Source organism: Dipodomys spectabilis, unplaced genomic scaffold (genome assembly GCF_019054845.1).
Source record: "Dipodomys spectabilis isolate Male_0828 unplaced genomic scaffold, ASM1905484v1 ptg000140l, whole genome shotgun sequence".
In the NCBI taxonomy this organism is placed as follows: Eukaryota; Metazoa; Chordata; class Mammalia; order Rodentia; family Heteromyidae; genus Dipodomys; species Dipodomys spectabilis.
This window is the reverse complement of record NW_024870817.1, coordinates 30,478,681-30,504,114: the sequence shown is the minus strand read 5'-3', so window position 1 is coordinate 30,504,114 and position 25,434 is coordinate 30,478,681. Positions and strand designations below refer to the sequence as shown.

Below are 25,434 nucleotides of genomic sequence, written 5' to 3'. Positions count from 1 at the left end.
TACTCAAGAGGCTGAGATCTGAGGATTGTGGTGTGAAGCCAGTCCCAGAAGGAAAAAGTAAAGCTGTAGCTCAAGTGGTAGAGTGCTAGCCTTGAGCAAAAAAATGCTCAGGAACAGCACCAGGCCCTGAATTCAAGCCCCCCCCCCCCCCAATGGCATGAGAAAGAGGGGGTGGGGAAGTGAGAGGACAGGAGAGGGGAGGGGAGAGGACAGGAGAGGAAAAAAAGAGGGGAGGAAGGAGAGAAGAAAGGGAAGAGAACAAAAGGAGAGGAGGCAAGGGGGAGGAGAGGAGAGGAGAACAAGAGAAGCAGGCCCCAGAAGGCTGAGATCTGAGGACTGTAGCTCAAAACCAGCCCTGGTAGAAACTCTGAGACTCTTATCTCCAATTAATCACCAAAGAAGCCAGAAGTGAAACTGTGAATCAAGCAGTAGAATACTAACCCTGAGCAAAAAAACCCTCAGGGACAGCACCCATGCCCAGTGAAAGTAAAGGAAGGAAGGGAGGGAGGGAGGGAGGAATTGAAGGCAACTAATGGAGAAGGGAGGGAAAGAACCAAAGCTGGCCATTTGTTTCTGAGTAAGTCTGTAAGATGGACCTGAAAATAGATTCTGATCACAGGAGTTACTGAGAGTAAAGGATGGGGGTCCCATGCTAGGCTTCCTCTTTGAAAATCATTAGGTTCTGAGTTCTAGGCCCTACCCTGCTCCCCGCCAACCCAGACATACCGCAGGCACCTGGTCAATATCGAAGGATGGAAGGAGTGAGGAGAAAACGAATTGGGATCGTCTGGTCGGGTGCCCCTCCCTGCCTGCGGGACAGGCCTTGGGAGGCCGCGGGAGACTCCGTAGCTCTCGTGCTTTTCAAAGTTGCTACATCCACGTGGGCACGTGGGCTGGGAAGGACGTCCTCCTCTCCGCTCTGATCAGATACTGCTCAGTTGAGTAAGTGGGTTGGACCTTCTTTGCTGGGATTATTCGGCCGACCTGAGTGGGGCCGGAGACCGCACCCACAGGCCCGCCACCCTCTGGGGGGTGAAGAGGAAGCCTATCCCTGGCATTCAGGCACTGATGGGAAGGCAACTTGGTGTCCTATTTACTGGGCAAAGGCTCCCCCTTTCCACGCCGCTGCTAGTACTCGGCCGGGCTGCGTAGGACACCCCGGGTCTTCCCCAGGAGAGCCGCGCGCCTACCGACGCGACGCGGCTGGCGATCGCAGCCGGGCCGGGCCTCGCGGAGCCGGGCGCTGCGGGACAGCCCAAAGTCGCGGATGTGAGTCTGCCTGGTCACCGCGCTCGGGGGCGACTTAGGACAAGTCTCTTAGCTGTCCCCACCTCGGATTGTGGTCAGTGTGTGCTGCGGGTGGGAACCGAACTTGGCTGCGGCTCGGACAGGGGCACCGAGCCGAGCGCCGGCGATCGCCCGCTGGAGCGAGCCGCGGGACTCGGGTCTCCAGCTCGGCGCGGCGCAGGGACCCCGGAGCGCAGGGCAGGCAGCGCCCTCGGCGGGAGCGCGGCGGCGCCCCTCCTTTCCCCCGCACGTCACGGGGGCCCTCGGCGCTCCCCACCCCGGGGCCGAAGGACAGCGACTCCCAGGCAGGGCGCGTTAGCCGAGGCGGCGACGGAGGAAGACGCAGACGCGTCCCACAGGCCGGGAACCCGGAGCGCAGCCCGCGGCCCCCCCTGGGTGGCCTCCGCGGACGCGGGGATCCCGCGCTTGGGGCTTTCCCGCTCCCTTTCGTAAGTCCACTTGGCCATCAGGGAACGCCGGCGTGTCCCCGCCACCCCGACCCGACCCCGTCCTCCTCGCGACTTTCACTTTCCCCCGGGGAAAACTCGGGCACCAAGTCCCCGGGCGGTAGGCGTGGGGACCCCAGGGCACCGCGGGGCGTTAAGTCTGGACGGAGCCCCGTCTTGGCTCGGCGTCCAGAGCCTGCGAGTCCCACGGAGGCGGTCAGGGCACGGGGGAGGGGACCGGGGGTGGGTAAGGTCGGCAGTCGAGGGGAGGGGGGGGTGGAGGCAGCCCTGGCGTGCGCCCCGCAGAAGCTGCAACTTTGAGGCCGGCGCGGCCGCCACCGGCGCGGGCGAGACGCTGCAAAGTTCCCGGCCGGCGCTGGAAAGGGCGGGCGGGCGGGCGCCCCTGGGCACCGGCGCGTCCCGGGAGACGCGGGGCGGAGCGGGGCTGCGGGCGCGGGTGACCCCGGTCTCCCGGGTGGGTGGGTACGCGCTGCGCTCCTGCACGCGCGCTTTGCGGGAAGCTGGCGTCCCCCGGTTTCGGCCCTTCGCCGCCGTGGGCCACACACATGGGACCACTGGGCTTCGGGAGAGGGACGCGGGGCGAGCGCGGGGCAGGGGTGCAGGGAGCTCCCCGAGAAGCTCAGCTAGAGCCGTGCGGGGGAGGGGGAGCATACTCCCGTAGTTCTTTGGGGATCAAGCTGCGGGCCACGTGTCCCAGGCCGCACCCTCTGCAGGGACGAGCTTTGCGCTTTTTAAGGTCAAGCGTCGCTGCGGCAGAGCCGGCCGGAACCGTTCCCCGCGAAGTGGCGGCGCGGACCCGGGAGGCCCCGGGGACCTGAGTCACAGAACCATCTGGACTCCTGAGTCCCATTAAGGTCTTTACTTGGGCAAAGGTGCGAGTGGGTGGGTGCTGTTTATAAAGGTCGGCAAGAGTCCTTTGCTGGGTAGGTGAAGAGGGGCCAGCTGTCCTAAGGCTCGTACACCCACCCCCAACTCCACCTGTCTTGTCTTTGCAAATGAAGAGCAATAAACTAGATGATTGAAGGAGATGGGGGTAAGGTTGGTTCCTTTAAGTCTCTCATATGGTTTGTTAGACATACAAATCACTCTTTTTGATCTTACATACATAAAACATGCCCTTATTATTAAGCCATCTGTCAACCTATGACACCTAGGGACTAACAGTGGGTTTTGGCGGCCTTGGCTAATCGTGTCTTGAGGAAGTGAAGTCTTCATAAGTGAATTATTGCAGGGAGCTGTTCCTACGCTGCACTGTCAGGCGCCAATTCTGCGAGAGAATTAAGATGTCGAGAATTAAGATGTCAATTAAGATGTTGAATTCTCTTTTACAAGTGTTAGGAGAGAAATTGTAGCCAAAGAACAGAGCTGCATGGCACCCAATTTTTCCCAGGAAGGAGACTACAAGGAGACTTTCTTTGGGAGTTATGGAGAACAGGGAAGGGAGGGAAGGTTTGTGCTCTTTGGAGGAGGACGATATTTATAATCATTTGCTAAATAACACACCTGCACAAAGGTAGGCAGAAAAGACATAACTAGGCAATAATCAAGAGTTGGCACCACATGAAGTAACTTAAACTTAGGCCAGCCATAAATACTTTCCAAACAGATTTGGAAAGACCATTAGTCATTGGGGGGTGGGGTAGGTGGGGACTACAGATGGAGGCTGTATAAGACAGTGTTGTAGTGCCTTTGCTCTAAGGAGCCTTTAGTGTTGGGAGAATGACCCAGTGACCTGGGCTTTTTCTGGCACCACATACTGCAATAGAAATTGAATCATCTGGAATGGATTTTCCCGCCTTAGGCAGGAAGACACACTAAAATAATCAATTGACAAACACAAGGTGGAAGCGTTAATTCAGCAGTCCCATGTGTTGATCTCCCTTACTGTAAACCAGGCTGTAGCTTATCTTTGTGGGTTGAAAGTAGGGCATTGTAGGGGAGATGAAAAGATGAGTAAGACTGGGGAAGTAGGAGAGTATTCCAAACACAAGGAAGACAGAGCAGAGAGCATTGAATGGAAATATCCAGGATAGTCTGAGAGGACAGAGAAGAAGAATACCAGACTAAAGCCAGATGACCTGGCCTAGAACCAGATGACCAGTCAGGTGCAATGATATGTTCTTGAGGCATGTGTCTTTTGTGCCCAATAATTCAAGATCAGCCTGGGCAACATACTGAGAACCCATCTCAAATGAACAAGTGGAAAAATAAGCTGCTACATGGGAATGGATTTGAGGAGCTGCTACAGTAGGTAAGGTGGAGTGTTAAGGTCGGAGAGACAGCTGGTGACAGTAATGACTTGGAATTGGTGTGGAAAGTTCAGGTGATTCTTCATCCCAGTAGCCAGATGGGGCAGGCCATGGCTGACTCTCCAAAGCTTGCCACCATCTATATATCAGAGGTGGTGTTTGAAGCCTGGTGTGGACAAGTGATATGGGACAGGCTGGATAGACGAGGAGACAGGGACATCATATATTAGACAAGTATTAAAAGTACCAGACTAAGCCAGGTGCCTGTGGCTCATGCTGGTAATCTTAGCTACTCAGGAGGCTGAGCTGAAGATCTCAATTCGAAGCCAGCCCAGGCAGCAAAGTCGATCCATGAGACTCTTTTTTTTTTTAATTGTGAAAATACCATACAGAGGGGTTACAATTACATGGGCAAGATAGTGAGTACATTTCTTATCAAGCATTGTTGCCTCCTCCTTTGTTTCCCCTTACCATCCCTTCCCCTCTCCACCCCCTATACCCCCTCCACCCCCATGAGACTCTTATTTCCAGTTAACCACCAAAAGAAGCCAGAAGTGGAGCTGTGGATCAAGTGGTAGATTGCTAGCCCAGAGCACAAAAGCTCAGGGACATCACCCATGCCCTGTTCAAGCTCCAGGACAAACACACACACACACACACACACACACACACACACACAAAGCAAAAGGGCTGACACTGTATTTATAAACTGCTTTATTAAATGGCACCTACTCAAATGTAATTTTTTTAAAGCAGTTAGCTCCTTCTAACCACCTCCTTTTATTTGTCAAATTACTAGAAGATGGGGATTTGAAAGGACTGTCTGTCCCTGCCTTCTTCCTTGGAATAGTGGAAAGCTGCAAAGCTCCTTAAGGAGTAAAAAGAACAGACTAAAAGTCTCATCTGGCAAAAGGAAGTCCTGAAGATTTCTGAGTTCTGTGTGGGCCTCACCCATTTTAGACACCTATAACCTTTGTCTAAGGATTAGGTGTTGCTAGACGACCTCACCTTGGATAGTCTCCCAGCGCAGGAAGTCTAAAGACCACGAATCTGGTAGCCTGCTACTCTTTCCCATATGGTGAAATGCTTCTCTTTTTCATCTCTCCCTACTTTAACCTATTATACTAAAATAAATTCTTGCTAAAACTCTCCCTTTGTGACACTTGCCTTATTATGAGATCTCTTGAAATGCTTTTAATGAGTGCATCTCAAGAACCTGTGCTTGTGCATGGAAATGAAAGCTGGGAGAAGCCCTCTTCCATCACCCAGAGGTAGATCTAAGAGCAGTGGCAGCAAAGGTCCCAGAATCGCTCCAGAGTGCACAGCCAGATGCAAGATGCTTAAATGGGAAGGATGGAGCAAGTTGGAAGAAGTTGAACTACAGGATAGCTTGAAACACCTCTTCCTGTTGGACATCAGATTAAAAAAAAAACAATTTGTGATGACATTTTGATATCAAATTTCATATACTACCAACTGTCAATGTCGTAAGAGAAACAATATCTTGAAGCATGTTTGATGGTACCACTGGAAATTTTCTTCTCAAGATCATACAAACTTAATGCTTAGGGGAAACAAGAGATGGTGATCCAGTGATCACCATCACCAAGAGAACTGCAGCATGTGGGAAGTGGCGCTGTGGCTCAAGTGGTAGAGTGCTTGCCTTGAGCTGAAGAGCTGAGGGACAGCGCCCAGGCCCAGACTTCAAGCCCCATGACCACCAACAACAACAAAATGTTATATGCAAGAACTGCAGCATGTGCAGGAGCAAGGTTGATGGGTGAGACTGGGATGTCCTGGTCCTTGACTCTATCACACCTTACCTCACATGCTGGCCTTTCTGTTTCCAGGTCTCTGATATGGCACTACATGTAAAGAGGTACAGGCTGTTGTAAGTGTTGTATGTGTACATCTTCACACACAATATGTGGCATACAGAAAATGGCACTAAGCCTCGGTGCTGCTGGCTTTGTTTTGATGATGTCATTTACATGACATCATCATTTTCAGAAGAATCTGAGGCCTAGAGCATTGTGAGACTAGTAGCAAGTTAAGACTAGGATCCCTTTTGCAATCTTCTGCTTAGCATGTCAACAAGTGCCAGTGTGTTGTGAAGCATGAGACTGATTGTAATACAAGATCCAGTCACTACTTCCTGAGTGTGGTGGAGCAAAGCAGATAACATCAGTGCTAGGGCTTTCAGACTTTACCCAAGTAATTCGGAGTTGTGTGTTTGGTATTAATTTGCATTGTTTTGCATGCCATTTGATATGTATTTCCATATGCTGGTAATTTTCCTACTAGGTTTGGAAGTATAGGAGAATTGGATGCAGCTGTCTCCATTCTAATAGGCCCTTGGGAATGGTGGGCTCAATCTGGGCTTTGGGGTAAAGGTATGGACCCACAATTTCCTCTTTTAGAAGATAGAGGAGTCAGGTATTTGGTAAAAGCAGGTCAGATCTTAGTATCTTGAACATTGTAGAAAAAAAACAAAGGAAAAATAGAAGGCCAGAGGGAAGTCATATTATATATAATGCTAGAAAAATGTAGCAGAAGCAGAAACAGAAGTCTGCTTATGAAGCTGAAATGCTAAGGGTCAGAAAATGAAGGTGGAATTTCTGCTAACCATTATGAAATTTTAGAATTGGACATAGAAATATATGAGGCTTTAAAGCCAATAAATTTCCCCTAATTTAGACTTACTGGGAAACAGGCCAACACCTTAGTAAAATCTTGGGAATATAGAGTATCAAATAAAAAAGCAAGCAAAGAAATAAACTTGAATCCTGTTACTTAGAGCAGTGGTTCTCAAAACCTCATTGCTGGGCCAGTTGCAGCAGTGTCACTTGGGAACTTGTTAGAAAGGCAGATCCTAGGACCACCCGGATCAGCTGAATGAGAATCTCTGGAGATGGGCCCAGCCATTTGTTTAAATGTTGGAGCCCAGTTGTTCACCTCCTAACCCCTAACCTTCCTGTTTCCCTCCAGCTTCTCCCCATGAATCTTGACTTCATCAGTTACTGGCTGAGGGGACAGTTGAACTAAGACATGAACACATTCCTTGGGCTCTGCTCAGGTCAGAGCAGAGTAGAGGCATGCTGGGCCCTTCTCTAGTCCCCAGATCTAGGCTGATGGAAAGCTTTTGCTTTAGCTTCTGGCCTGAAGCTTTATGCGTCTCCTGACATACTAGTTTTGGTTTACTCCTTCCTTCCTTCCTTCCTTCCTTCCTTCCTTCCTTCCTTCCTTCCTTCCTTCCTTCCTTCCTTCCTTCCTTCCTCCCTTTCTTCCTTTCATTCCATTCTTTGGCAATCTTACACCAAACAAATGGGCACTCATGCCAAATGCACAGTCAGCCCAGATACTGAACCACCCTCTACAGATGTTCCCATTCGACAACACTCACCCATATGGTATGAGAGCTGTTAATTTTTTGGGTTGAAGTGTTGTTAGTCTTTGCATTTGTCTCTGTTGAATTTCCTCTTACTAGATCCAAATGTGACAATCTGTTTGGATCCTATTTCTGTCAATCAGTGTATCAAATGAATCCCACCTTTGGGAGCCTCTACTAATTTGGCTTCTGAGGAGCAGGCCAAGGAATTAAAAACAATGTGAAACTCTTCATTAGAGGCCCTTCTCAAAACCAGGGCCTCTTTTGCAGTCCTGTGGGGCTGGCATCAGAAGAGTAAGGGTCACCAGTCATCAATCACATTTGAATCACTGTAATTCTTAAGTATTCATCATGAGGCTTCTCTTTATAGGCTTCTGTTCTATAACTGCATTCTAATGTCAGTCATGGCTATGGCCACCGAGAGTGTGTGGTCAGGAACAGTGAAGAGAGTTACCTTCTCCTTAGATTGTTTATACTATTAGCTTGTGGTTTGGGGGAGTAGAGTGATAACAAAGGTGAGTTTTAATTGTGTGTTTCTTTTTTTATAGTAAGGTTGAGGTAAATCCAAAAAATTAGAAAGCAAAATTGGTGCCTTGGGATTTCTACTTTATGCTTTAGAACTCAAGTTTATGCAAGTTTATACATGTAGGCAACTACAGTTATCTCTAAAACACATGTGAATTGTGCTCTGAACATGATAAAGGAGCATAATTAGATAATTGTATGTGCCAAAAACAAATTTCAAAAAGCAAGAGGCAGAATAGTTTTCTTTCTTTTTTTTTTTAATTGTGAAAATGCAGAATAGTTTTATGGCAAGAATGCTGTGAGTCAATAATTGCTAGAGCATGCAAGGGCCAGGAGTCCAGCATGGCCCATTGAGATTGTCCTTATTTAGTCCCTGGCCAGCATTGAAATTCTGTATTGAAATCCCAATGAAACAAAACTTCAGAACCCCTAAAGCCATGCTGTTTCAAAATGTCTCACCCTCTGTACTGGAGAACTCTTTCCCTTTCCATGATAAGCAAAACTACAGACGAGACCAAAAAGTACCTGATGATGACGGTGTTTCCTGGAATGCTAAACAACTCTTCTTGGCAGGTGGAGCTAAGACTTCACCCTAGAGTTGGGCTTGAAAATTAAATTGACATAAGAAAGATTATCAGGAGAAAAAGCCTACCTATGGATGAATCTTTTATGACCAAGGAACCTCCTACAGAAATGAAAACCCAAAGACCAGTTAGATCTACCACTCTCAAACTGTGTTGGCAAACCGTGGTAAAGGATGGAAATGAGATAAGGGCTTGAGCTACTTGGTGAACTGGGTGGGGAAGTGACCCGGGAGATAAGGCAGAGCTTCAGCAGGGGCTGTACACTCAGCCCTTGCAGGCAAAACCGTTCTATCTTGATGGCTTGTCACTTTACAAGGCACTTTCATCTGTATTTACTAAACAATATGAAGGTCACCCAATGACCTTGCCTCTTTCCTTTTGAATTATCTTAAATCACAAGAGACTACTATATTTGTGGGTAGCACATTCTTTACTCATGTTCTGTGTTTCTGCCTCTCTTGTTGCTTTTCTCTCTTGCTCTTTTCTACCTCTCACTCCTCTCTCTTCTCTTGTGATTTTCCAGGGTTTCTTATCTTCCCTAATCTTGTTAAGGGAAATAGATGATGTTGTCTCTTTGAACAAGGTCTGTTTTTTGGTGGTGGTGGTGGTGGTGGTGTTTTGTTTTTGTACTGTAGTTTGAACTCAGACTTTGTACTTGCTAGGCAGGCACTCTACCACTTGAGCCCTTGTATCCTGGATGATAAGAATTATACTTGCTTATTGTGCACAGGAATCCTTCTTGGCTGACTCTGACCTGTTCTATCAGCCTGTCGGTTCCTGGATGGATTAGACTTGTTTCCTAGGCTCTGCAAAACCCTGGCATTTCTCCTGGTAGCTATAGGATCTAAACAGCCCAGGAAAGAGCGATGTGTCCGACTGCAACAGAGGGCAAGGATTTCTGCCAGGACCAGGAAGGACAGCGCCCAGCAAAGCTCTTGTGCCTGCCAAGTTTCCATTTTCTCTTCCCTCTGATTCTCTGCGTAATTGCAGCATATTTGGGATATTTGTGCTGCTGCACACCCTGACATTCCACCTTTGTGGAATGAGGAGGGGCTGACCTTGTACATCCATCATCTTCCACCAGGTTGCCTTTCCAGCAACCAGCCTGCCCTCTTTTCAGCTGCCAATTTCAGACATGTGGTGGCTCAAGAGAGAGGCATGGAATGCCATGCAGAATGGAGCACAGTTGCAAAGACTGGAACATGACAGAGCATTACTAGGAGGATGAGGAGAGTCTAGAACTAAAGGCAGGGATGGAGAATGGAGAAGAGAGTCTAAGAAGGGAAGAAAATAAGATCAGGGCAAGGAAAACACCAAAGAAAAGACATTCCTAGGACTACCTAATGACTTGCCTTTTTGGAAAGTTTCTCTACAAACAAATTCAAAGTCTCTCTCTGTAACTAAAACAGCTGGCACTTGGGTTGTGCTAAGAGGCCACTGAGGCCCTCTCTTCTGTTCTCTGTGATCCTGAGGTGATGTTTCCAGTTGTATCTCTCTAACACAGAGCCTTCCTAAGGCACAGTAGGCTTGTGTGTGAATGGAAGTATCACATTCATGTGTATGATTAGTATGTAGTAACAAACGCTTTAATGAAAGTAGTAAATTATATACATTTTTTTTCTCTACATAGTAGGAAAAGAATCTTTTTGTGACCTACCCACTCATAAATATGAAATAATAAAATAAGGGGTGTGGCCCAAATGACAGAACAACTCCCTAGCAGACATGAGGCCACAGGTTCAAGTCCCTAGTATTTCCAAAAAGGGGAGGGGGAACAGAAAGAAATAAAATTTAATTTTTTTGACCAGGAAGTGAAAGTATAGATAATAAAGAGAAAACACTAGACTTATACACCACCAAAAATATATTGTTCCAATTGCATGGCCGGAACTTTTAATAGGCTTCGATTCCATTTCCTTGGGCTGTTAAGTCAGGGTACAGCAAAGACACTTCTACAGTATGTTCCTTGCAGCACTATTCACAACAAAACCTTAAAGCTGCAGGTAGGTTGTAAGACCAGAAAGACAGGTATACATCTGGTTCCCCTCCCCAGAGGAACAGGGACGTCTTCAGCTTGGCTTTGCCACCAGCCTGCCCAACTGAAATCTGTGGCTGTTGCTTCTCAGAGACCATCTCTGCATGCTGGGGAAGTTGCAATCCTTTGAGTGCAAAACCTTGTCCTGGTTTGTAGAATGGTGCCTGGTCAGTGATGCTCAACTAGTGGAAATGTCATTCATAACCCTGGCCTTTATTCTTCGGCGTGTTGATCTGCGCATATCCAATACATTGGCTCATCTAGTCATCCCTGTAGCCAGCTAAGGCAGACAGAGGACTGCGTCAGCCTACTGAGTGCTGGGATTACCCGTATGCACTACCATGACTGGCTCACCATTAGCTTTAAATTCCAAACTCATAGGTATATACAAGAAAAAAACAGGAGGAATAGAAGGAGGCTGTGCGTGTGTGGCAGAAAGAAGAGGAATGGGGTCAGGAAGAAGGGAAAGGAGTCAAGGGAACCATTGACGGCTCAGAATTCTGTGTGTTTTGAGTTGGTGTCTACATGGTACTGTCATCTTTTTCTTGGAAATTGGCTCTGAAGTCCCTGTTATATAAGAAGCTCTCAGGAATCCAGCACCTGGGAGAGGACATTTGGAGACCATGCAGCCTACTCCTGTCTGTGGCAAGAAGCCATAGAGAAAAGGCTTGCTATCCATTGAAAGGTGCCTAACTGAGGCCTGGTGAACAGCCTGCCCTCTTGCCAGCATCACAGTTAATTTGGTAAATCTGGCTAGCTGTCTTCCTTCAGATGGTTACCAAAAGCCTCCATCTGCCTCCAGATATAGATAGAGGAGAAGTTCAGCATCTCTGAGCATATTTTTGCACTTGGCTATAAACAGGACTGTACTTTTATGCATGTAGTGACTTTAATCTGGTTTAGATTTAATTTTGCTCGTGTGTGTGTGTGTGTGTGTGTGTGTGTGTGTGTGTGTGTGTGTGTGCGCATTACCCTTTTCTAGTGGCCATCTTTCAAAATGCAAGTTGCCTAACCAGGGAAGGGTTTATTTTTCCTCATGTAACAAAATGCACAAAGATGTTTGCTACTGCTGGTTTAATGACTGGAGGAGTTAGGAGCTGAGGTCTTCAACCATGTCTTGGTCTGAACTTCAAAGCTCTAAGATATCTGCTACAACCCTAGCCATTATGTTGGAGTTCTGGGCAGGAAGATAGCAGTAGGGGAAACTTATATTGAAAATCAAGCCCTTCTGAAAAACTTTTCCAGAAAGCCCATTCACTGCCACCTTCTGTACAATGGAAGTTGGGAAGGATGTCTTTGAAAGAGCACTTTTCTGCCACTGACAGTGTAGGACATTCGAAGGCAAGTGCAGTCTACCAGCCATCTCTACAGGTCTGTTCCTGAATTTCATCTCACTGCTCTGGCTGCTCTGGGTTCTGAACCACACTGCTTGAACCTCACAACTCATTGGAAAATCTGGGGTCTAGTTCTTCTGCTTTCTAGACAAATGGTGTATAAGCTAACTTGGGCATTTAGTAAGCTAAGCAATCTCTCTACTTATTATAGTACCTGTATGTTGAGATCTGCAATTAATAGAAACCATTTTGGGATTACATCCTTGTAGAGAATGACAGCTTCAGACCTTCCTGGAAGCATTTCAACATTGAACTTTTGGGAAGATGGTCTTGAGTTTCAGGGGTTTTGTTTTTTTGTTTTTTTGTGGGTCATGGGGCTTAAAGTCTGGGCTTGGGTGCTGTCCCTCAGTTCTTCAGCTCAAGGCTAGCACTGTACCACAGAGCCACTTCTGGTTTTCTGGTGGTTTATTGGAGATAAGAGTTTCATGGACTTTTCTACCCAGGCTGGCTTTGAATCACCATCCTCAGATCTCAGCCTCCTGAGGAGCTAGGATTACAGGCATGAGCCACTGGCACCAGGATGAGTTTCTTGTTTTGTATATGTTTGTTTGTTTGTTTGTTTGTTTGACAAGCTCTCACTATATAGCTTAGGCTGGCCTGTTTAAAGATCCAACTGCCTCATCCTCCAAGTTCTGAAATTACAAGTGTGCACTATCACATCCATCCCTATCAGTTTTTTCCCCCCAGTGGAAGTTTGGGAACATATTGAAATCTCTGTCTAAGCTCCTATCATCTCAGCAAAACCCACAACAAATGAACAATCTCTTGTTCTGATTTAACATTGAGTATGTATCCATTCAGGAGCAGTGCGGCTTGGCTGTAAGCCATTGCTGATATCAATACCTTTGATTCACTTCTGTTTATCCTATGCTGCCCCTGCAATGTAATCCCTTAAGGATATCAGAAGCCCTACTTTAAATGTACGTGTAGAAATCAGTGATCCATCCCTTTTCAGCTGGCTACAAAACTAGCGAAGATTTAATTTTGTTGAGGATAAAATATAGAGTTAGCCATAAAAATCAAAACAAATACTTTGAGAGGTTTCAGGAGAGGAAAAAAAATCACATCTGTAGACTTTGAGTAGAGCCTACATGTAAACTGTTTTTTTTAAATAATCATACATTTTTTCAATTTAGTTTTTCTACTTTTTGGGGGGAGGGGAAGAAGCCAAACTATTCTCCTCACATTTCAATTTTAGAACATGAAACACAGTATATTTTGCTTTCATCTTTTGTGCTAACATAAGTGAGCTGGACAGTGGAGAGGAGAGAATGCAAGCAAGAATGAAAGCTCTATTTGACAAAGCTTTAGTGATAAAGAGCCAGTGCACTAATGATCTCATTTTGTAATCCTTTTTATCTAAAACAGGGAAATATTGCATGCAAGGTTTTTATCAACCTAAAATTTAAAGGCCATAGGTATTTTTGGAATCCACTCTTCTGAGATTTTAAATGTTAGAGTAACTCAATATTTGTATCTCAAAGTACTATACATGAAAAGTTTTCATTGGTTTCCTACATTGTTGCCTACATTTCCTACTTTGTGTTGAAGACTTCTTGACCATCCACATAGCCTGACAACTAAACACACAGACCATTAGTTTTCCGAGTTTGCCCTGTGGACCATACAAGATGAAGCCCACAACCTAATTGGTGTAACTATAAAAAAGCTGGCTGAATTCTGCATTGGCTACAATCTGTAGCCCAGATTTCCCACATGCTCAAGGGATGACCACCTGATAAAAATGCTGATTTCCCATGCAACCTGACAGATTCCTGTGACTCTCTCAACCCTGAGAAAGAGCCAGTAGAGTTATAGCTGGGAAAATTACAGGTGGTCGATGGTGTGGTTTTTTTTTTTTTTAATTTATTTTTTTTGTGAACATACTGTACAGAGGGGTTACAATTACATGGGCAAGATAATGCGTACATTTCTTATCAAGCATTGCAGCTTCCTCCTTTGTTTACCCTTCACATCCCTTCCCTACCTCCCCCCTACCCCACCACCACCCAATCCTCCTCCCTCCCCCCCCCCCCCCCCCCCCCCGCACCAACGTTGATGGTGTGGTTTTTGTGCCCAGCTTCTCATGGAGACCTTACGTCTCACAGTCTTGCAGATAAAGTGGTCCTGAACTTAAGGAAGCTGATGGCCAGCCTTTGGAGTTGCAAACTGCTGGACAGAAAATTACTAATGGTGTTGTGGCCTATGGGGAGCTCAATGGGCAGTGTCACCTGACGTATGTAAGATCTGAGTGACAGAACACTACAAAGTGACAAGCACTACTTGAGGGTACATTTTGTGTGTTCCTCTTGCTGCAAAATCTTCAGTATGGCATGCGAGTTACATAGTCCTTAGGGGTGACTTTACTGAACAGCGTCAATAATGAACCACTGAAGGCTTGCAATCCCTGGAAAAGACCCTCAAACCACCCCCCGCCCCTGCAAGGATATTGAACATAGAGAAGTTAGCACCCTCTGCAACACATGTCATTACAAATGCTATTTAAGAACTGAATGGAATGGGTTGAATGCCTTTGGAAAACAATTCTTTGGCTATCAATCTGTCAAAAAAGTATTGAGCATACTGGAGAAAAACAATTCTCAGGACTAACTAGAGGAACTATCTTCTTGTCTCTCAAAATTGGAGCTAAGTATGTGACTGCATAACAGACTCCAGGAGAAATGCTGAAATTTCAGTAACAACTTCCTTTAACAAAAGAGTGTTGTCAAATAGTGAAAAGCAAATAGTGATTAAAATGTCAGAATGACAGGAATAATGGATGTGCTGTTCTAGAAAAATAAAACTAGCAACATATTGATTCTCAATTTTTCCAGGAAACCTTTTTTCCTGTTTCTCTGTCTCTCTCTCTCTCTGTCTCTCTCTCTGTCTCTCTGTCTCTCTCTGTACTATTTCTGGGGGTTGAACTCAGGGCCTGGGCACTGCCCTTTTGCTTTTTTTTTGTCGGTCATGGGGCTTGAACTCTAGGCCTAGGCACTGTCCTTTAGCTCTTCAGCTCAAGGCAAGCGCTCTACTGCTTGAGCCACAGCTCCACTTCCGGTTTTCTAGTGGTTTATTGGAGATAGGAGTCTCACAGACTTTCCTGCCCAGACTGGCTTTGAACCACAATCCTCAGATCTCAGCCTTCTGAGTAGCTAGGATTACAGGCTTGAGCCACCAGTGCATGGCAGCCCTTTAGCTTTTTAACTTGAGGCTGGCGCACTACCACTTGAGCCACGGCTCTGCTTTTGACTTTTTGGTGGTTATTTGGAGATAAGAGTCTCAAAGACTTTTCTGCCTGGGTTGGCTATCAATGTAATTCTCAAATCTCAGCTAGGATTACAGGCACCATTGGCAACCAGCTGGAAACCATTCTTGTAGAAGTCCTAGAACCTGACACTTACATACTAAAGTTGTTTGGGTTTATTTTCGCATTCATTTTTGTCATAGGACCTTCACAATACCGTTATGGGATAGAAAAACCAGTATCCTACTCAACACATAAGACCTAAAGACTTGCTCAAGAGGAATGACTTGCTGGGGTCACGTAAGGAGTCTGAGATGATAGAATCCAGACTAGAACTCAAGTCTTCTGACTTTATGTCATTAAGCAACTACAGGGCATGGATGCCTTTAAGAACTGTATATTCCTGTCTGGAGACAGAGAGTAGATAAGAACAAAGTGACTGCTGCCTGTGTCAAGTTCTCAGAAGAAAACAAGGAGTGAGGTAGAGAGGAGAGAGATGTGTGAGAGGATCTGAAGAAAAGATATCTTTCCTAAAACTTGAGCGTCTGAGCATATCTAGGTCCTGAGAAAAGTGGACTACACTCAGAATCAGCCAAGGAAGAGACTGACACCACAGGAACTTTTAGGAGTCCGCAGTCACTAATGAGACAGAACAGGGGAAGAGTGGGTGGATTGTAGTGGAAGGCATGCTGAGCAATAAATAAGACTTCTGATTTCATTCTAAGTGAGGTGAACTCCCAGTGAAGGCTTTTACATGTAGGGAGTGGTACTAGGGATGGGCAGGGATCTGCTTTATATGTTTAAAGTCCATTTCAGCTACAATACAAAGAAAACAAGGGAATCCCAGATAGGGAGTGATTTTATATCCAGGCAAGAGTTGATGCTGATCTGAATTAGAGGGATTCCCACAGACTGGGACGAAGCAGCTAGATACTTAGGATCCTTAGCCAAGGGGATTCTGCTACTGAGATTGGAGAAGTGGTCTTGAGTTGTGCTTAATAGTGAAGGCTCTGAAACTGGACCATAATTGGAAATCCTAGCTCGTCAGTATATTCACTATATCACATGAGATAGTCAGTTTCTCAGTCTGAAAAGTGGGGATAATGATCGCATCTACCAGGTAGATTTATCAAACAGAGTAAGATAATGCAAACAGTAATCAAGCAACAAAGGTCTTTAAGAAGGATTGGTCCAGTGACTCTGGCAACAGGAAGTCTTTTGTTGACCTTTACCAGAGCTGTATGAGTGGAGGAGGAAGGGAGGATCCTTCCTCTGTCTAGTCCTTTGATGGATAGCAGTTAGGTGAACTCATATGACTTCAATGTGTCCTCCCAAAATTCATATGATGAAACGTAGTTGCCAGTGTGATAAGACTTTAGGAGATGATGAAGGTACAAGGGAAGAGCCATCATAAATTGAATTAGTGACTGTTTAAAGAGCTCTGAGGGAGATAGTCACTACTTCTATTCTTTTGCCCTTCTACATCCACCCTGTGAGGACACAGCAAGAAAGTGCCATCTTGGAAGCATACAACAAGACCTCACCAAGCATTCAGCTGTACATTGATCTCCAAAGCACCAGTCTTGGTATTTTTTGTTATTACAGCAGGAACAGACTAAGACACATGTAGTAAGAGAAATATGTTCCCAGCATCCCAGGAATGCTGGGTTAAATGGTGAGTGGGCACATTTAGAAAAGGAGCAATAGGGACTTGGGGTTTAGCACAGCGGAAGGGCGCCCGCCCGGCAGGCGCAAGGCCCTGGGTTCGGTCCTCAGCCCTGGAAAAAAACAAACCGAAAAGGAGCAATATAGACTCAAATCACTTTTGCAACTTCAAGCTTTTGCTTCTAGGCTTCTTTGTGAGTTATAGGCTTATTAATTAAGCACTGGTGGAGAAGTTCTACAAGTTTTTGTCCTGCTCAAAAGCATGTTTACTTGCTAGAAAATGTTTACTCTCTCACAACTTACAGACTCAGTTTAGAGTAGGGCTGGTTCACAATACATGTGAAGTAAAAGAAACATATCAACACTTGTATTGTGTGGCTGAAGTTAAAAGATAAGCCAATCAAAGAAGGGGGGAGAAAGATGTATTTATTAAAAGCAGAGGGGAAATACTGTCCACAGAATATCGAGGCCAAGGGATGGATCACTGGCAAGCTTTTTTTTTTTCTTCTAAGACTAATGACTTGCTGATTTTTTTTTAAATGAAAATGTTTGCTTTTGTAAGTAGAGAATGGAAAACATTTTTTTTCTTTTCATTATGGAGCTTGAACTCTCTTACTACTGAAGGGCCACTTGATTCCCTTGGCAGTGTATTACTGACCCAACGTAGCAGATCTTATGTTTGACACAGTTGCTATGTTTACTCAGTGACAGTGTAATCAGTACATTGCCTTTGCAATCTTCATTCCAGAACAACCAGAATGTAAGGTCACCAAGAAGCATATCTTTCTACTCCTTTGTACAACTCTTGGGGTTCTTATGGGGGTGTTGAAAAAAATGCATCTGGACTGAGTCATCCTCCCACCTGATGGTCTTAATCCAAAACAGACTCCAGTTTCATAAGCAAGTCATCAAGGGAGAACCAGTGTCCTCAAGGAACCAAGTTGCTGCAGCAAAAAGACCTCTATTGCCACAGAATCAGGATTATTGGGTGTGTATTGTCCTTTTTGTAAGTGAGTCTATTTTTATATTACCATACTTAAGGGATGATTCTTCACTGTAAGACTTTAGAAAGAAACAGAATATTTCCAAGTCACTCATCTTTTCACAGTCTATTTTTCAAACTTGACATAGTAAAACAAAACTTTAAGGCAATTCATTGAGGATCTATTCTCCACCTACAAAGTGATTTCACCCAGAACGTTTTCTAAAATAATGAGGCATTCTTAAGATAGCTTGAATTGTATCACAGATAGCGATGAGAAGGAATGAATCAGTAAGTCCCTGGTTTTAGGATATGAGCCAAACTTCACTGGTGGCAGAACCCCCAAGGATGGATTGGCTTGCTTTTCTTTAATGGATCCCCTTGGCCAAAGATCGACTAACTCTTCCCCAGCTCTTTGACTGGTCCCAGCATCAGCTTATGGGGAAAATGTGACTCATCCCCCAGTTTCCTTCCCAGCTAGCACTCCATGTACATTTTCTCTCCTCGTCCGCATGGGAGGTTTCAAGGCTACAACACAGGGCATTCTCTTCTGCTCTGCTTTAGCATGATAAGATAAGATAGAGTGAGGAAATAGTCGAGGGCTGAGCTATTATGGAAAATATGGAGAATTTTTTCTTTGTATTGCAAGAGACAGGTTTGCATAGAGAGCCAGATGCTTTTCTAGAACAAGATTTTGAGTTTCTATTCTAACTAACGCACTTTACAAACCTGGAAAAAATATGTTAAGTGAAAAAAGTCAGGCCTGGAGAGACAAAGGCTGCATGTTTTCCTTCATATGTGGAAGCTAGAATTGGCTGATAGACTTATAGAAATAGCTGATAGACTTATAGAATTAGCTGATAGACTTATAGAATTAGCTTATAGTAAGTACGCTGGGTGGTATACAAGTGAAATGTATACAAGTGTGTTAATTGAAATGTGGTAGGTTCAAAGGAGAACTCAAATAGTGTAATTCCTCAGAAAGGCAAAGTCAGAGTTCAACAAAATAAACACCAGGAAATGGATACTCGAAAGGGATGAGATGGGATCAAGGGAAGAGAGGTAGACCAATGAAGTTAAAAAGAGTGGGAGAGCACAGTCAAGTATTCAACCTATATCCTGCAAAATATGATGGTGTGGGTTGGGAGGGATGGGTTAGGGATGGGTAAGAAGGATAAAGGGGTGATAATTGAGATGCATTGTATTCATAAACTCCTTTGTTAAATGGCAACTTCTTTATACAATTTCTTAAAGATTTGTTTTTAAAAAAGCACTTTCCACATCACTGATGTGTGGAAGGGATTGAGTTATAGCATATAAAACACGTACAATAGTGCCTAGAATAACTATTGCGCAAGACTACATTAATAATAATGATAGGAAATAATCAAGAGCATGAGATGGAGGCAGTCAGCCACTGATTCCAAAATACTGGATTTATGTTGAGACTTTGGGGGAAGAAAAGAGGATAACTGAAGAATGAGAGGTATGGCTTAGAAATAAAGCACTTGTGCAATGCCCTGGATTGGATCTCCAGCACTGCCAAGCAAATAAAGACAATAAACCATAGGGTTGGGCAGGACTTGTACATTCTGAGTAGCAGTAGTAGAGTGATTTGAGGAGATCATGGGACATAAGGAAACGGAGGGAAAGGAAGGCACAGACAGCATTTTGCCTGTGTTACTTCATCTAACTACCATAATTATTTACCCTTGAGGTCACAGAGATGTACAGAAGTTAAGGGACCCATCTTAGTCCAAGTGCTACTAGGTCATCTCAGAGGTCTGGCTGAATCTGGGCAAGAAGGACCATGTATGGCCTCCTTTAATGCTTAACACCTGAGAAGGTTTTCCGTAGATTTGTCTTTCTATAGAACATTGCCACCTCCTGCTTTAATCAGAACAGTAATGGGGACAGTCACTTTCTTAACATTATTTGCATAGGATGATCTAAACAGCAAAAGTAGCAAGTCCTGTGTAGTGTACTAAAAAAGCTCCAAGACTGGAGTCAGGCAAGTTGGGCACAGGGAAACAAAAAAGCCTCATGGATGTGCTTCCAAGGCTTAAGCTGGGCGCCAGTGGCTCATCCTGTAACTGTAGATACTCAAGAGGCTGAGATCTAAGGATTATAGTTTGAAGCTAGCCTGAGCAGGAAAGTCCATGAGACTCTTATCTCCAATAAACTACCAAAAAACCAGAAATGGAGCTGTGGCTCAAAGTGGTATAGTACTAGCCTTGAGCAAATAAAGCTCAGGGATAGCACCCAGACCCTGAGTTCAAGCCTCAGGCCCAGAACCAAAAGGAAGGAAAGCAAGAAGAGAGAAGGAAGGAAGGAAGGATTAGACTTTCTAATCCTCATTTTGGAGCAAGAAGGGAGGGAGAGGGCAGCTAGATTGGTTATAGTCACTTCACAGAGCTCCTCCAGAGACAATTCCAGGTGTGTGGTGTCCTGAAGTCCAGCCACTTTGTTCTCTTTCCCCAGTGCCACACAACTTTCCATAGCTTGTGTGAGCAACTGGAAAGAACTGCAATGTACAGTACTTGATCCCTAAACTAAATCATACCCCAGACTCCTGCCTCCCTTATTTTTTGTCTTTCCCTGGAAAAGGAGCATTCTACTTTCAAGTTGCTAAATTAGGAAGAGATTGTTGGAAAGCTGCTGATGGCTGTGGCCATTTGGCCTTGGATGGGGTTCCTGGCACTCAGCTGTACATCACTGTGCAGAGATGTGTGGGTGGAGGAGAGCCATCCCTGGAGAGCTCAGGAAGAAGATTACTTCCACGGAAATGCTTCATGCAACATCCTTACTGGGATTTTACTAAGGAACGGCCTCCCACTGAGTTATTGCCGACTTTATTTCACCTGAACTCTGGCCACCAAACTTTGCACTACTTTCTTTTTCAGTTCTATCATCACTATCACTAGGAAACTTGTATCCATGTGGCTCTAAACTCCACAAGACAATTTGTTTTGTTTTGTTTTGGTCTGCACAGGTGGAAGGGAAAAATCCCCTTCTTCCTTGGAAAATTGCTAATGTTGAAAACATTCTCTCTGCTAGCAAAACACATGTCTGCTTCCTGCCCAAGTCTCCAACAGAGACGGAACCAGTGGAGGTAGCCAGGCGGCATTGCTAGCTAGTTTCCATGTAACCAGACTCCCTGCAGAGTCCCCTGGGACAGCTCAGGAGGGGGCCATGCCAAGGCCCTTCTGAAGGAAAGCTAAGCTGAGACTGGGAACTCCCAGACCTCCCACCATGGTGGCCTTCGGGATTAGGGCCCAGGCTATTGTGCTGACTTCCCCAGACTGTTGGGAAAAGTCCAAGCATCCCTTTTAAGATTTGAGAGAAACTCATTCACACCACAGAACACAGCATTTTCATGTCTTATTTCTGAGGAGAGGAAAGGAAGGCTTTCAGTTGAAGGAATTTGTGGCCAGGGATAAGCAGGTGAAGGGGTTTGGACTTGGCCCAGGGTCCCTGAAGGACCACTTCTTTCAAAAGACATCAAAGCCTTACCCCAGGCCAGTTGAACATTCCTTCTTGAAGTTGCCTGGGGAGGAAAAAAGAGGTTCTGAAAGCCATGTGCCTGGGCTGTCCCAGTTGAAACTCATTCTAGTCTCTGCCCCAAAAAGCTAAAGCAATTCAGAAACAGTTCTGGATGGAAGACTTCTAACAGCTCCTCCCTCCCTTCCTCCCTTCCTCTGTTCCTCCCTTCCCCAGGCTCCTTGCAACCTTCCCAGTCTGGGCAGGCAGCCCTGGCCTCCTGCCCAGCTCAGACTCAGCAGGTCTCAGACTGGACTCCATCTAAGCAGGATCTGGAGGCTGAATCCTGTTAGATGTTCCTTTTGGCCCCAGTTGAGTCATTTGTGTCTCTGATACCTTTGGATACATCTACTTCTTTAGACCTCTGCTCAACTCAGAGCAGTTGCTCCTCAAATACACTAAGCAGAAATGCAGCCTATATAAAACACATAAACAATCTTTCCTTTAGATCTATGGGTTCCTCAGTAAATCAGGGGTCAAAGTATTTAGAAAAGAAAAAATTCTAGGAAGTTTTTAAAAGCAAAACTTGCATTTACCATGCACCAAGCGCTGTGCTAAGTCTATATGCATAAGTGATGTGTAGGCATTATGTGTTAGAAGTATCAAGAGATGACTTGAAGTATACAGATAGATTATGCATAAATTATATGTAGATGCTGAGCTGCCTGATCTAAAGGACTATCTATGAATTTTGGTATCATGAGGGTTCTAGAACCAATCCCTCACAACAACAAGGAGAAACATTTTTACTTTAGGAGTTTATCTTCCATTTCATCTGGTAACTAACATCCTTCACAATTTTGGTGTAGTTATCACAAAATAACAAAAAAAACTTACCAACTCTTATATTTCAATTTCCTTATTTCTGGGTCTTTTTTATGAGCAAGAACCTTGCTTTATTTATCTTTGAGCCCGATATTCTACTGGGCAGTTCATAGGCATCCAATAACTTTTGGAGAAATTTTTTTTGTCAGTCCTGAGCCTAAGTGCTGTCCTGCAGCTCTTCAGCTCAAGGCTAGCACCCTACCACTTGAGCCCAGCACCACTTCTGGCTTTTTTCTGTTTATGTGATGGTGCATGCAAGGCAAGCACTCTACCACTGAGCCAACTTCTCAGCCTGATTTTTTTTCTTAATATCCCTTCATAAATTAACTAATACTTACTATTCCTTTCTCTTGTTGCAGAATGAAGACATTCAAATGTTGCTTTAAGTACACACTACAGCAGAAAGTTTTCATCTTGTTTTTAACCCTATGGCTATTCTCTCTACTAAAGCTTCTAAATGTGGGAAGACTCTTGTTTCCTCAAAGAGGCATATACTTGGTTGAGTACTCCCTAAGTATCTCACCTTTTGTAAGAAACAGATATAGCCACATTAAGGATGAGGTCAAGTATGAAGTGAATTGTTCAGGGATCTATGAACAGGAGCCGCTAGAAATTGGTAAGAGTCTGGAAATAAGAAGACTAGATATCATCGACTTGGAGGATGATGATGTTGTGGCAATGACCAGCAATTGTGACCTTTATCAGAGCCTAAGAAGGTACCATCAAAAGCTTGTTTCAAGGGAGGAAAAGAATTTCCCAATAGCCTATTCTTTAGTTGTCCATAAAGATGCAATTATGGTTGAGAGGCTCATCCATGCGATATACAACCAACACAATATTTATTGTATCCATTATGACCTCAAGTCTCCTGATACCTTCAAAGTTGCCATGAACAACTTAGCTAAGTGCTTCTCCAATATTTTCATTGCTTCCAAATTAGAGGCTGTGGAATATGCCCACATTTCCAGACTCCAAGCTGATTTGAATTGCTTATCAGACCTTCTTAAGTCTTCAGTTCAATGGAAATATGTCATCAATCTGTGCGGACAAGACTTCCCCCTGAAATCAAATTTCGAATTAGTGTCGGAGTTAAAGAAACTCAATGGAGCAAATATGTTAGAGACGGTGAAACCCCCTAGCAGTAAAGTGGAGAGATTCACTTATCACCATGAGCTCAGAAGTGTGCCTTATGAATATATAAAGCTACCAATAAGGACAAACATCTCCAAGGAAGCACCGCCCCATGACATTGAGATATTTGTTGGCAGTGCCTATTTTGTTTTAAGTCAAGCATTTGTTAAGTATATTTTCAACAACTCCCTCATTGAAGACTTTTTTGCCTGGTCTAAAGATACATACTCTCCTGATGAGCACTTCTGGGCTACTTTAATCCGGGTGCCAGGAATACCTGGCGGTATTTCCAGGTCTGCCCAGGATGTGTCGGACCTACAAAGTAAGACTCGCCTTGTCAAATGGAATTATTATGAAGGCTTTTTCTACCCCAGTTGTACTGGTTCTCACCTTCGAAGTGTGTGTATTTATGGAGCTGCGGAGCTGAGGTGGCTTATGAAAGATGGGCATTGGTTTGCTAATAAGTTTGATTCCAAGGTGGACCCCATCTTGATTAAATGTTTGGCAGAAAAGCTTGAAGAACAACAGAGAGAATGGATAACTTTGTCCTCAGAAAAGGTATTTATGGATGAAAATCCCATGATGGCATCATTGTGAGAATCATATTGGATATGAGAGTGTCTAATATAGTGAGTTAACATGCAGCGGAACGCCTTGCTGTGCCAACACCACTTGAACTTAATCTCGGTGTTTGAAAGTTGTCTAAAATCTCATCAATGAAGGAGAGTCATCCAGATTTTGATGACATGAGCCTGTAGTTCACTGAGTTTGTATGTGTATGTGTGTGTGTGCATGCGCGCGCGCGCGCGCACACACACACACACACACACACACACACACACACACCAGTACTGCAGCTTAAACTCAGGGCCTGAGAGCTGTCCCTTAGCTTTTTTGCTAAAGGCTGGCCTTCTACCACTTGATCCATGGCTCCATTTCTGGCTTCTTGCTGGTCAACTGGAGATAAAACTCTCATGGGTTTCTACGTGGGCTGGAATTGAACCATAATCTTCAGATCTCAACCTCTTCAGTAGCTAGGATTGCAGGCATGTGCCACCAGCACCCTGCTGAGATTTCTTTTTATTGTATGTGTTAACTTGTAATCTCACTAAGCTAAATCAGAGATCATAACATCCAATCAGTCATCACATATTTATTGAGCTCCTAACTGTGCATCACTTCTTTTTTAGACAGTCTGAAGAAATAAATTCAAGTTGTAAAGCAATGGCTTACCTTGGTCAAGTGGCAACCTTAATATCTTCGTTTTCCACATAACAGCAAGGATTCCACTGAAGAAGCCTTTGAAATATGTGGTAATCATACAACCCCCCAATGTGGGAACAGGGTGCAAGTAACGTAAGCACTCCCCTGTCTTTTAGTTCAGGTCTCTAGATGTTTCTGAACCATTGAATATTGGGAAGAGAGATTCCACTACCTCAGAGAAGCCCAAAGAATTGTCCCAATTGCCTGCTTGACAAAGCATAATTTACTCTTGGTGCCTCGTTTGTTCAGTGTAGGGCTGAGGGGACTTCATGTGGCATTTGTCACGTGTGGATGGTCAGGGAAGGAGGTACAGATGGACAGGCAGGTGAGTTGGGACAGGTGATACCTGAAGAGTAAAGGAGTCTATTCAGCTTTTTTTTGTATTGCACAATGCTGTAATGAATGGTATCCTTTGTAATTCCATTGATTTTTGTCTTTCCTTTTGCTGAGCTAGGTTCTTACTATGTGGTACAAGCTGGCCTCCTAAGTGCTGGAATTGACATACACCACCATACCTGATTTTTGACTGCTTCTTTAAATCATATTTTCTGCTGGAAAATAAGTGCTGATTAGTACCTTGAAGTGTCATGAATCAGAACCTTAAGCCTACACCTTCCCTTTCACAGGTTGTTATTGTAAGTAAGGTTTTTAAAAAATTATAATAGATCATTTCCTATAGAACAGGATAATTTTATTTTAAGTAACCATCAAGTCACTAAATTTTCTTGGAAAAGTTGTGTGAAATATGACAGCTTTCTAAGTTAATTATTATGGTCACCTAATTTTTTTCTGACCTGTGTCAAGCTGGATTGCAAACGTAACATGATAAAAGTTCTTCTCATCTTAGCACCAAAG

The 25,434-nt window shown here is 44.6% G+C and overlaps 1 protein-coding gene across 2 annotated transcripts; it reads left to right on the top strand.

The window, feature by feature from the left end:
• Window positions 1-1,550: 1,550 nt before the first annotated feature.
• Gcnt4 (glucosaminyl (N-acetyl) transferase 4) lies at window positions 1,551-24,081 on the top strand. 2 transcript variants are annotated; one of them, XM_042690948.1, is made up of 2 exons: window positions 1,551-1,736; window positions 22,545-24,081. In XM_042690948.1, the coding sequence occupies exon 2, from the start codon at window positions 22,546-22,548 to the stop codon at window positions 23,911-23,913; it is 1,368 nt and encodes a 455-aa protein (XP_042546882.1). In that variant the 5' UTR covers window positions 1,551-1,736; window position 22,545; the 3' UTR covers window positions 23,914-24,081. The 2 variants fall into 2 exon arrangements, with proteins under 2 accessions (XP_042546882.1, XP_042546883.1); XM_042690949.1 differs by lacking the exon at window positions 1,551-1,736 and adding an exon at window positions 17,757-17,826.
• Window positions 24,082-25,434: the final 1,353 nt, after the last annotated feature.